Here is a 12,664-nt window from a genome sequence, read left to right as displayed (position 1 = left end):
TGAATGGTGCCTGCAGGAGGCATCTGACAAAAGAGGCAGTGTGACTGTTTCTCAGAGAAATAAAAAACGTTGCTTAAAGAGAGGGCTAGACATGTAATTACTAAATTTTGATTATAAGTTCCTATGTTTGCTTGCAAAGAACTTCACCCTCATGGTATATTTTGTTGTTATGTTACATGTACCAGAAAACAGCTTTCCTCACTTTACTTATAGAGACAAGGATATACCTTGGTCACACCGACAGCTGTGCGATATGACCAAAGCTGTTTAAGTTTTAGGGCCTTTCCTTTCCTCTTCTGTAAGGTAAGGATGGTGAAGACTCCCTGAGGTGCACCCCCCACTTAAATAAAATCAATGTAAAACATTAAAAAGATAGAAATGTATTTTGCAATCATTTATTTTTATTTAATAAAGGGACTTCTTCACTTAGATTCCAGAGACTTCAGAGAACCCTGAATCCACTGAAATTTATGGAAAAGTTTGTACTTTTGTCTTCAAACTCCCCAAAGTTAAGAATCATTGGTCCCTACCTCTGACTATCCAGAGAGCACAAAAGATTGAGCACAAAGAAGCAGATACAATAACTTTGACATTTGACCGAATGACCAGAGCCATAAAACCTTCATTCTCACAGGGATACTATCTTCTCTCCTTCAGTAGGGCTATTTCTGGACTTCTCTAGGACATGGAATGTACCTTATAAAATTCAACCATATCTTTTAGATGTGTTCTCAAGGAAAAGACAAATCGAAAACCTGTTGGAATCATTACCAGGAGTCACTAAGTGATGGCTCACTTGGCTGAAGTAGAGGTCAGATTCCTACTGACTTGTTAACTAAGTCCACGAGAAAGTAGTGAAGGAAACCTGTTTCTTGTAACCAACCCATGTATAAGCATACCACACGTTTAAAATATCAACAGTACAGTTTTCTCAATAGGCACTGCAGATAAATACATCAATGAGTGGGTGGTGCAGGTGTTCCTCCAAAGCTGGCTTTTAGAGAAGGGAAGGCGTGTTAAGATACAGGAAAGTGGAAATAAGAATCAAGGGTCTGGCAAATCCGCTTTCATTTCTCTCCAGTGATCAATGCTCACTTGGATGTCAGGTAATCCAGGGGAATAAAATCTTAAGGTCAATGTTTTATTTGCAAAGGTGCTCTTCCATTTATTGCATCGTGCATAATGACCAGGTAAAAATGGGTCTGCTTACTTCCAAACAAATGACATTAGAATTATCTGTGTAGACATTTTCTATCCTTTTAAATAAGTATTTTATAATGAGACAGACATCATTTCTAACAGAGATATCCCGAAAAAACTATTTCTCTGGAATATTGGAAGAATGAATTGAATCTAAAATATTCCATCAATAAAAGCTTCTCCCAGCATCACCTAAGAGTGCATATTTTGTTTTACTTTCCCTTCCACTAATATTTGTCAATATCACCTTGCTGTGAAAGTTGCTTCTTAGAATGACTTGGTTGTTATGGTTTTAGCTTTTTTGTTATTCAGTAGAAAGAGCTTTGTAGAATAGCTCACAGTGTCTTGCTTGCTTACGTTTTCTATTTATAAGCATCTCTTCGAAGTGTTAAGGTAATCTAAAAAAGCTTCTGGCTACATATTTATAGAACTAGCCTACAGGTGACCAGACTACAAACTGATGTGTGTGTGTGTGTGTGTGTGTGTGTGTGTGTGTGCGTGTACTCTTTCTAGTTTCGGATGGAGGCCACACAAGTCCAGAGATGGCCCTCACCGTTCACTTACTTCGAATTGATCGGCACCCACCAGTGTTCCAGGTTACAGCTCCACTGCTTAAAGTCAGCCCAGGAGGCAGCACTTCTATAGGTAAGAGCTGGGAACCTGAAAGAAACATGGCTTGGAAGTGGAACCATATTTTAGTAACAGTCCCTGTATAAATCTCTTCATGGTTACCAAAAAGTAGTGACCTTCTCTTCCAGAAGTTGCAGGCATCTCATCCATAGCCATCCCTCTGCCCATTTCCATGCATATGGAAGCAGCATGGAGAGAAGGAAATAAACCCTTCAGAAGCCAATGCTCAGTGATGGAATCCAACACAGCATTTATTTTCCAGTCTCTAGGAGTTTGATTTGTTGCCGTCGCTAAAATATAAAGTAACACAGAGCAAAGAAGAGAAGAGAGGGAATTGGTTTCAATGACTGCTCTTGTTTTCTCTTTAGAAAGTAAAGCGTAACAGTAGGAGTGACAAGTCACCATAACCTTCAGAAGCTGTGATGAGTTAGAGTTGGCCCAAGTGTTTTATATGTGATTTTGTTTACCTATTAGTATACTTACTTTTTAGAAGTTTATTCTTTTACCAAGAACATCTTAAGAGCGAATAGTGGGTATTGTGATTTTTGTAAGCTGTGCTCTACCCATCCTTATCCAGTTCCTACATGTGGGTATTGGCCTAAAATTACTTATCATCCAACCTATAAACAAGCCACAGATACAAGGATGACTGTCCCTTTTGCCCCACTGCTTCTCATGTCAGTGATGGCCAGAGCAGCCATTGTTAAAATAACTTGGCTCTTCTGTAGTTTCAGAGAAAGGAGAAGGGAAGAAATGATGAAAAGCAAACACAATTTCTTAGAGTATTTTCTGGAAGAAAACCTACCTGGTTGGTCAGGACTGACCTTTTCATGGGCTACCATTCCCTCATTTGTATGGAACAAAAAAGGTATTCTGAATTCAGAACTACCTACTCGTAAGTTAACTTTTGGAAGAACCTACTTGTAATTTGGGAACTGACTGTATTATCAAGTTTTCACTCTTTTTTGTGGTTGATTCAAATTAAACAGCACTTTCTTCTAACCATCAGATTACCCACAACATGGCTTCCAGCCTGGCCTGGGGCTTTACTGTACCCAGGGTATACAGTTGTTAATGTACACATCTTCTCACCATGCTCTATTCTCCTGACTGTAGGACTTGAGTTGGTAGTAAGAGACACGGAGACAGTGCCTGAAGAACTCCTCTTTGAGCTCCGGAAACCTCCCCAGCATGGCGTGCTCCTTAAGTACACGGCTGGGTTCCCAGGGCCCATGGCCTCAGGTAGCTGCTTACTCTGTCACTGGCCTGCTTGGATTTCTTTTTTTTTTAATATTTTAATTTTATTGTAGTATAGCTGATTTGCAATGTTGTGTTAGTTTCAGGTGTACAGCAAAGTGATTCAGTTATACATATACATACGTTCGTTCTTTTTTAGAGTCTCTCCTCGTATATGTTATCACAGAATATTGTTCTCGCATTGCAGTCGGTTTTATGTCTCAGACAAGAAGTAAAGCAACATTGTGGGGTAAACTATAAAGAGATACGTAGAAAGGAAAAACCTTTAGTCCATTGGCTGAAGTATCTGGGACTTCTTTCTCTGTACCACTACCCACACCCCAAAACTATGAAGCTATTTCCTCAAGTTGTAGGTAAAATTGGTTGATTTCTGAAACCTGGAGTAAATGCATTTAGAACGACCTTACGTGAATTGTCAGCTGCCACTCTCCCACGGTCTGTTCATGGAGATAAATGTGTCTTCCTTATTTTGGTATGTGAATCTGTGCAATATTTTAAGCACTGTGACTGAGAGTGTAAACCACATGTTTCTTCACCCACTAGAAAAGGGTGGTAATGTGCCCAGCTTTCCAAAATAATACTTCCTGCGCTTTCCCTGATTATAAAGAATAATACGTGCTGATTGTTTAGGAAGTACAGAATAGTGCAAAGAACACAACTAAATCTAATTTTTAATAGTCGGCTCTCATATATTGAAGTGAATATTATCCCTCTCAAAGTTGTCACCTTGGGATGCTGTATACTTATTCTGACAATCGGTACTTTCTGAAAACCTTTATATAATTCCTAATAGGCATCTAGTAATGCGTTCTTCTGAATATCTCTTCAGAGAGAGGGTGTCAAATCTTTGACCTTGAAGGTACATTGAATTTGTAAGAGCAACAAACAGGCACTTAGGAGTCACAAAGGCAGGTTTTTAAAAAACTTACTGAACAAAAGAAGTATCGTTAAGATAGATTTCTGACTTAAAAGCTTTTGCACAGCAAAGGAAACCATAAACAAGATGAAAGGACAACCCTCAGAATGGGAGAAAATATTGGCAAATGAAGCAACTGACAAAGAATTAATCTCCAAAATTTACAAGCAGCTCAATATCAAAAAAACAAACAACCCAACCCAAAAATGGGCAGAAGACCTAAATAGACATTTCTCCAAAGAAGATATACAGACTGCCAACAAACACATGAAAGAATGCTCAACATCATTAATCATTAGAGAACTGCAAGTCAAAACCACAATGAGGTATTACCTCACACCAGTCAGAATGGCCATAATCAAAAAGACTACAAGCAATAAATGCTGGAGAGGGTGTGGAGAAAAGAGAACCCTCTTGCACTGTTGGTGGGAATGTAAATTGATACAACCACTATGGAGAACAGAATGGAGGTTCCTTAGAAAACTAAAAATAGGACTACCATATGACCCAGCAATCCCAGTATTGGGCATATACCCTGACAAAACCATAATTCAAAAAGAGTCATGTACCACAATGTTCATTGGAGCTCTGTTTACAATAAATAGCCAGGACGTGGAAGCAACCTAAGTGTCCATCGACAGATGAATGGATAAAGAAGATGTGGCACATATATACAATGGAATATTACTCAGCCATAAAAAGAAACAAAATTGAGTTATTTGTAGTGAGGTGGATGGACCTAGAGCCTGTCATACAGAGTGAAGTAAGTCAGAAAGAGAAAAACAAATACCATATGCTAACACATATATATGGAATCTAAAAAAAAAAAATGGTTATGAAGAACCTAGGGGCAGGACAGAAATAAAGACACAGATGTAGAGAATGGTCTTGAGGACACGGGGAGGGGGGAAGGGTAAGCTGGGATGAAGTGAGAGAGTGGCCTGGACATATATACACTACCAAATGTAAAATAGCTAGCTAGTGGGAAGCAGCCGCATAGCACAGGGAGATCAGCTTAGTGCTTTGTGACCACCTAGAGGGGTGGGAGGGTGGGAGGGAGGGAGACGCAAGAGGGAGGAGATATGGGATATATGTATATGTATAGCTGATTCACTTCGTTATAAAGCAGAAACTAACACACCATTGTAAAGCAATTATACTCCAATAAAGATGTTAAAAAAAAAAAAGAGATAAATTTCTGGCATCCTAAGGGAACTACGTTAGGAGCATAACAGTCCTAGCCCAGTTTCTTTACCATTATATTTAACCTATATTTGTGTAATTAATATACGAGTTCTAAAGATGTTTGTAAATTATTAGTTTTATTACTTTTTTAAGGCACATTACCACTAGTAAATCACATTAACACAATGTTGAAAGAGAAGGCTTAGAAGATGAATACAAAGAATAAATAAATTATTTTGTTTCATTATATAACATCAACTATGGCAGTCAATAATATATGAAGAAATAGAATTGAATAAAACCTCCAAGAAGACCAGTTCCTCAGTTGTGCTTGTGGAATCATTGGGACCCATGGCACTAAGTAGAATTTCTCATAAAAAGGGTTCTATGACCAAACAATTTTGATAAACTTTAAGGTTGAATATTGGAGATTCTAGAATTCTAATGAATCCTGCTGTTTAAAAATTTTTTTATTTTAAATTTTGTGTAAACCTGTTTTTCTTAAACATTTATGACCTTGACATTTTTTTTCACACCACGCCTATCAGATCTATCACAAGTTAGTACTCTAGACTTACACAGTTTAGGTTTCTAACTTTAAATATATTTTTCAATTTCTAAGTGTTTTTGAATTTAGAAGAACCTTATGTTCTTCATTAGAACAAAGATCTCTTACAGGTTTGTCTAGCATAATTTACCTTCTTAACTTTTTCAGTAAGTCTTCAGTATCAAGATTAGATTCTAGAAGGGCTGTCATAACGAACAGAAGCATGTTCTTTATTCCCTAGAACGAAGAACGATGAGTGAAGCTCACAGGCAGATTTTGGCACAACGTGATTAAAAACTTAAAAGAATTTTACAGCTATCGTCAGTGGAAGTAACTCCCTTGTAAAACAGTGAGGCTCCCACCTTGAGCCGTGTTGAAGGACAGGCTAAATAACCCTTTTGCAAGGGTAGTATAAAGGGAATCTTATATTGGGTGGGTGGGTGGACTAATTAGCTTACAACTCCCAGAGTTTATGATCCTATATGGACTTTGAAATCCTGAGAACAAAGGTGTTATGGAAATGAAAAGCATTATTCCCAGAAGTAATTGGTTTTTTTTGCAATTTGTTTTATTCTTGAAAGGTGACACTTTCACATATGAGGATGTAGAGGAAAATGTTCTGCAGTATCTACACGATGGATCCTCTGCCCGAGAGGACAGCATGGAGATCTCAGTTACAGATGGCATCTCAGCAGCAACAGTGGAAGTGAGGGTGGAGGTGTCACTGTCCGAGGCCCGGGGGCCTCAGCTGGCTGCTGGCGCCTCTCTGAGCATCACCGTTGCCAGTAAAAGCACAGCTATAATCACTAGGTCACATCTTGCTTACGTTGTAAGTTCTTCTGTTTGTCTTTTTGTCCACTGCACCCTCTGACTAGGCAGACTAGAAAGGGATGCCATGGCTGAATATTTGGGCCATCAGGCATATGGCCGTAAAAGAACCTTCTTCTCCCCTTGCCTATCATTTTACTCTTAGGAATAGTTACACTCTTTATTGCAGCTGCTCCCACTGTCTCCCAAGCAGACAAGTGAATGAGCAGAACGTTGATGAAATCCCTATTTGTAGGGATGGGTGATTGTCACCTGGAAATAGTGCCAGTGTCAAAAAGCCCAAGTCCCCATATTTTAAGCTCCATTGATAATATTTCAAATGGGAATTTTAGGAGAAGAGCGTTTTAGAAGAACTTACCTGGCCAGTGACTAATAGGTAATGGTATTTCAGGGCCCACTTTTCTGAGAGAAAACCTGCTTTTCACCAGCGTCTGTCTCAGGTCCAGCTCTGGACAGAATGCTGGCATGCTCCTGTGGCAGGATTACTGACTCATCCTCCATCCAGTGCCCCAAGAGAAGCAGTGTGGTTCGGGGACTACGGGTAGATTCAGGAACTCTGTTGTTGTTTTTTCCACCAATCTGACCTTAATTTGATAAGCGATCCTGGCTAAATTAAACTCATCCTCTGTCCTTGACTTTACCTCTGGAGCTAAGGATAATGAGGATAATTAATTTTATTTTTCATTTAAGTATGTTGTAAACAGATGTGAACTCTCCATGTAAAAATGATAATGAGTAGTTTTGACAAATATGCTGAAAATAAGAATAATTGTCTGAATGGTAATCATTCTTAGTACTGAATTTTTCCTTTGCTAATCTTAAATTTCCACCAATAATCTGGCCTTTTAAAAAAAAAAAACACTATATAGTTTTAAGTAATCCTTTTCTGAGCTGAATAGTCTGGCTGTAAAATCTAGTCCTGAATAGTAGCATTAAGATAAAGCATTGGCCTGGGGACAATTGCTTCAATTGCTTTTGCACAGATTTTCCCCTAAAATTGTCTTTTTTTAAATTATGGGAAACTGCGTTCCACCCTGATTCTTCTCATGGGTCTAGTATAGTTTCAGAACACCTTTGATTTTGTTTTTTAATTGACGGGTGATTCTTACCATAGGTTATGGTCTTTTGAATCTTATGAAACACGAATTCATAAAAATCTGTATGTATACAGATTTAATCAGTAGATCACCAAGGCTTGAAAAATGTTTGACAGACCAAAATAGGATTCCAGGAGCAGTTCCTTCCCATCAGCTGCATATTATAAGCTGCAGTTGAAAATGCAAGCCCATTGGCAAATGAACATGTATTTTCAGAAATTGATTGAATGTGAATTTACCCACTAGAGCAGAAAGACTCCAAAAGAATTATCCTCGCTCACTGAAAGCATAGCATATTTTAAAGACTTAGCTAAGTTATACACTAACTTTCTCTGAGGGTTGGAGAAGAGTTTTGTACTTAATGTCATGGGGAAGATTTTTCTAGACATGCATAGTTAGTGAGTTTGCTGTGAACATCCAGAGAAGTTGGAAAAGCCATCTGAAACCCTGGTCATAAATGGAGCAGAATATGAAAAGATAGGAACAGGTAAGCCTGTTCTTAATTAGAGTATCCTGAACTGCAAGAGGGTTAAGTGATGTCGGGAGAGGCAAAAGGCAAAAGTGGGATTCTGTGTGTTTGCTTCTTAATGGTGGTTTCCTATACACAATTTGTCATGTACTGCAAGAAAACAAGTAAGGAAGGGGTGGTATGGGTTTTATCGTTAGAATGAATGGGTTCTAATCTAAGCTCATCAGTTTTACTAGCATAATAACCCTTGACAAGTCACTAAACTCCCTAGGGCTCAGTTTTCTCATTTTTAATATGGAGAGGATGATATAAGATTAATCTTAAATAGCTAATAGATTTCTATGCACCAGCCAAAAATACACTAATTGAAAATAAGATACCATCTATAATAATATTACTTAACGCATATTAGGTATAAATGTAACAAAATTGATGCTATGACTGACTATAAAGAAAATTTAAAGGAGTCTCTTGACAAAGTTTTAGAAATAAAATAATTTACCAGGGGGCCAGATAGAAGGTCAACAGAACGATAGCATTTCTATTCATAAGCAAAAATAGCCAGTAAACGTAACTAAAAAGATGATACCACTTATAGTAGCATCACAAAAATTATATTCTTTGGACTAAATCTAACCAAAAAAAAGACAATACTTCTACAGGGAAAATTGTAATACTTAATTGGCAGACGTTTTAAAAGCACTAAATAAATGACAAGATACGCCATATTCATGAATAGGAAGATTTAGTATCCAAGAGATAACAATTCTCCCACAAGTGATCTTTCCATCCAATTGAGTTCCAATCAAAAGCCCGGTGGACTTTTTATGATCTTGATACGCTGATTCTACAATATATAAGGAACAACAAAGGGCCAAAATTCTGAAAAAGAACGACAGGAGGGCAGGGGCTTGCCCTGGCAGGTATCAGGATTCATTATAAAGCTGCACTATTTAAAGCAGTATACACTGGTATATACTAGAGAGTCCAGAAACAGACCCACACTTGGGACTGTAATATAAAACAGCTATAGCAAGCCAGATCAGTGGAAACAGGAGAAACTATTTAAAACATGAATCTGCACAAAATTACTCTTCATATGTAAAAAAAAAAGACTGCTGCTGCCTCATACCCTACACAGATATTAACTGTAGCAAATCAAGTACTTAAGTGTCATAAGTAAAAGTGTACAATTCTTTATAGGGTATAGGCGAATATTTTCATGATATTGGGAAAAGGAAGAATTTCTTAAACTAGAAACAACAAGTGCTAACTTTAAAGAAAAAAATTGATATATTTGACTATATTAAAATTAAATTTATGTTCTCCCAAACACACCATAAACACAAAAAAACACACAAGTTACAAATTGGAAAAAGATATTTACAACACATATAACCAAAAATAACAAAGAAAATATAAAGAACGTGTCTGCAAATCAAGAAGAAAAAGATAATCCATTTGAAAAATGAACAGAAGACATCAGCAGGAATTTCAGAAGAGGAACCCATAGGGCCAATAAACATAAGGAGAGACATTCACCTTTTTAGACATCAGGGAAAGCAAATTGAGACTATATACTATTTAATACCAATTCAATTGGCAAAAATTTTAAAGTATGAAAATACCAAATGTTGGAGAGGAAATAGATCTACAGGAGGTTCTTTGCTAATGGAACTGTAAATTGGAACAACCACTCTGGGAAAGAATTTGGCCTTGTCTTGTGAGGATGAATGTTCATATACCCTAATTGTTCCTCTCCTAGATTCCTATTCAAGAGGCACTTTCATAGGTACACAAGATAGGCACAAGAATATATACAAGAATGTTTATAGCAATACTATTTGTAACAGTAGTCTATTTGTAATAGCAAAAATACTGAAATAAACCAAATGTCCATCAGCATCGACAGGATATCTTGTGGTGTACTTACTCTATGGAATATTAGAGAACACTCAAAACACATGAACTGTAGCTGCACAGAACAACATTAATGGACCTTAGCAGTCTGCTACTGAGTAAAAAGAAAAATAAATTCCACAAGAGGAGTGTCTAACTCCCTTTTCTTAAGTTAAAAAAAACTGAAGCTGCTTTATAATACTATATCACACTATATCAAGAAATTCAAAGAAATAAGAAACAAGATCCAGGGTGATGGTAGGCCCAGGGACAGGATAAAAGAGGAGCTCCTACATAAATGTTAATCATCAAAGTTCTAGTCCTTTGTTGAATGTTGGGTCAATAGATGTATAAATAATAAAAAGAAAATTAAAAAGGGAATGAATACAAAATGGGTGAGAAGGGCTTTGAGTAGAAAAATTACATAAGAACAAAGTCTATATTCTTATGAATTTTTCACCCATGGTATCTTGGACATCCCCAACTCGTAATTTTCTTTAAATTATGACAGCATTTTCAGAAAAAAAAAAAATCCAACTGATTTCACACTGTTTCAAACCCAACAGTCATTCGAGATTTGAAAAATTATAAGTTGTGTTGTGCCTGACATGAAATTTGCATTTCTTTGCCAAATTTACCAATGTGGAATTTAGAAGCTGTTCATTCTAATCAAGAGCCAGGAGCTCTGTCCTTGTAGTTTATCACGATCTCAGAAGATAATACCTTAGAAATCTTGGCTGTCTTCTAAAAATTCCCTCTCAGAGGATACTCACAGTAATATTAGGAAGTAGTTTTTTGGAAGCCTGCCTATTGTATTTGATAACTCATGTAGAAAAATAGAGAAACTTTTAAAGTATAAATTTAGGGGAAATTTTCTGAAGTTTTGCAGCTTCGATGAATTTGAGATTCCTTCCATGCTGTTATCAAGTGATGTGAAGAAATATGTAAAATTCTATGATCTCGCACTGAGGCTCTGAACTGTCAACTTACAAAGGTCTCTGGGGATAGAAATGAGAGCTGACTAAAACCTGCTGCCCCAGATCACCAGGCAGCCGTGGTCATATTCCTGATCTCGTACCTCAACTAACTGTACAACATAGCCATGCAAATTTGCACGTGAAAATACATTTGGCTATGCAATATTTGTTTTCATTGTTGCTGTGGTAAAGTGTCAAGTACCCTCATGTTCACAGCCAGCTGCTCTAAAAGATGAATGACTCAGGGAATCTTTCCAAGAAGTTGTTGCCTCCCTCCTAGATATTTCCAAAACTATCCTTGAAGAAAGAAGAAATTGTTCATTAAGACATTCAATTATTGTCCATGTAGCAACACAGAAAGCCAATTTTATTTCTCAATAAACATTGCAGAGGAAAGGGAAATAAATGGTCTTTGTTAATATTGGGCATCTTGGGGGTTGAACACCCATAGGTTCGGTCCAGGTAGAATGAAATCCATAATTTCCTAAATTCTTTTGTTAAACTAAAATTTTTATCATGTTAAATATTACTTAAAGTGAGTCCTTGGCTAAGCTAAATACCTTCCATTCTCTGTTTCACAGAATTTTAAAATTGTTATCATATGTTATAGTGGAATTTTACCTGTTTCTAAAAAGCAAACGATTCTTAGAAACTCTAGAAGAATCCTACAACTGTGTTTCTAGAAGGATGACATATTTCTGACTGTGTTTTGCATTTCACTAGATGCTTGTAATAAAAACAAAACCTTGTGTGGCTCTTATAGTAACCATAGGGCATCTCTTTGTTTTACTCCCTATACCTAAAGTGCATGTCCCACTGTTATCTTGAGCTACTCTTCAAGGAAGACATTATCTAAAAGACATTTCTAGGAGGAATAAATACTGGGATTTTCACGCAGTTTAAATGGTGTTGCTTTATCACAAAGGGAAAGAGATTTTTCCATTTAGTAGAGAAGGGAGCACCCGAGATCTTTACTGGAAATATTGATTCCTGCAAACGTGCATTCATGTCTTGCCTCATATCTGCCTAATTAGGATGATTCTTCCCCCGACCCAGAGATCTGGATTCAGTTAAGTTCTCTGCCTGTGTATGGTGCTCTCTTAAGAACCTCAGGACCTGAGGTGGAAGAACTCTCAGAGGTTTCCAATTTCACAATGGAAGACATCAACAACAAGAAAATTAGGTATATAACCACCTGGTGTTACGTGACAGAATTTCTTTTAATTGTATTAAAATATGTAAGCAACTAACCAGTAGCTCCCCTGAAAGATTATGTTACTTCTGGCCCCATTGTTAAACAACGATTTAGTCATCTTACTTGACCTGTTGGTGTAGTACGTTCATTCTGCTCTTCTGCTGGCCTTTGTAGGTACTCAGCTGCATTTGAGACCGGTGGTCATCTGGTTACTGACAGCTTCCACTTCTCTGTCTCTGATTTGGACCACAACCGCCTGGACAATCAGAGGTTTACCATCGTGATCACTCCCGTCAAGGATCCACCCCAAGTCATTGCTTTCGCTGACCTTATCACCGTAAGCAGTTCAGATCAATGAACTGTGGGTGCTGTAGAGAACAGGAGTCTGTGGCAGTGTGAACGAAGGATTTCTACCTAAATTGGCTGTCAAGTCCTTCCCCTCAAATATCTAGGCAATAGTATCA

The 12,664-nt window shown here is 37.4% G+C and overlaps 1 protein-coding gene across 1 annotated transcript in view; it reads left to right on the top strand.

Moving 5' to 3' along the window:
• The window catches only part of FRAS1 (Fraser extracellular matrix complex subunit 1), a 455,620-nt gene that overhangs the window by 346,741 nt on the left and 96,215 nt on the right, over nucleotides 1-12,664 (top strand). The window contains exons 36-40 of the mRNA XM_065877453.1: nucleotides 1,714-1,845; nucleotides 2,947-3,072; nucleotides 6,317-6,564; nucleotides 12,040-12,188; nucleotides 12,375-12,537. Coding sequence (XP_065733525.1) covers nucleotides 1,714-1,845; nucleotides 2,947-3,072; nucleotides 6,317-6,564; nucleotides 12,040-12,188; nucleotides 12,375-12,537 — 818 coding nt within the window. The remainder of the gene's footprint in view (nucleotides 1-1,713; nucleotides 1,846-2,946; nucleotides 3,073-6,316; nucleotides 6,565-12,039; nucleotides 12,189-12,374; nucleotides 12,538-12,664) is intronic.

Source organism: Phocoena phocoena, chromosome 5, assembly GCF_963924675.1.
Source record: "Phocoena phocoena chromosome 5, mPhoPho1.1, whole genome shotgun sequence".
NCBI classification, from domain to species: domain Eukaryota; kingdom Metazoa; phylum Chordata; class Mammalia; order Artiodactyla; family Phocoenidae; genus Phocoena; species Phocoena phocoena.
The sequence above is the reverse complement of the archived record's forward strand: the minus strand, read 5'-3'. Positions and strand labels throughout refer to the sequence as shown.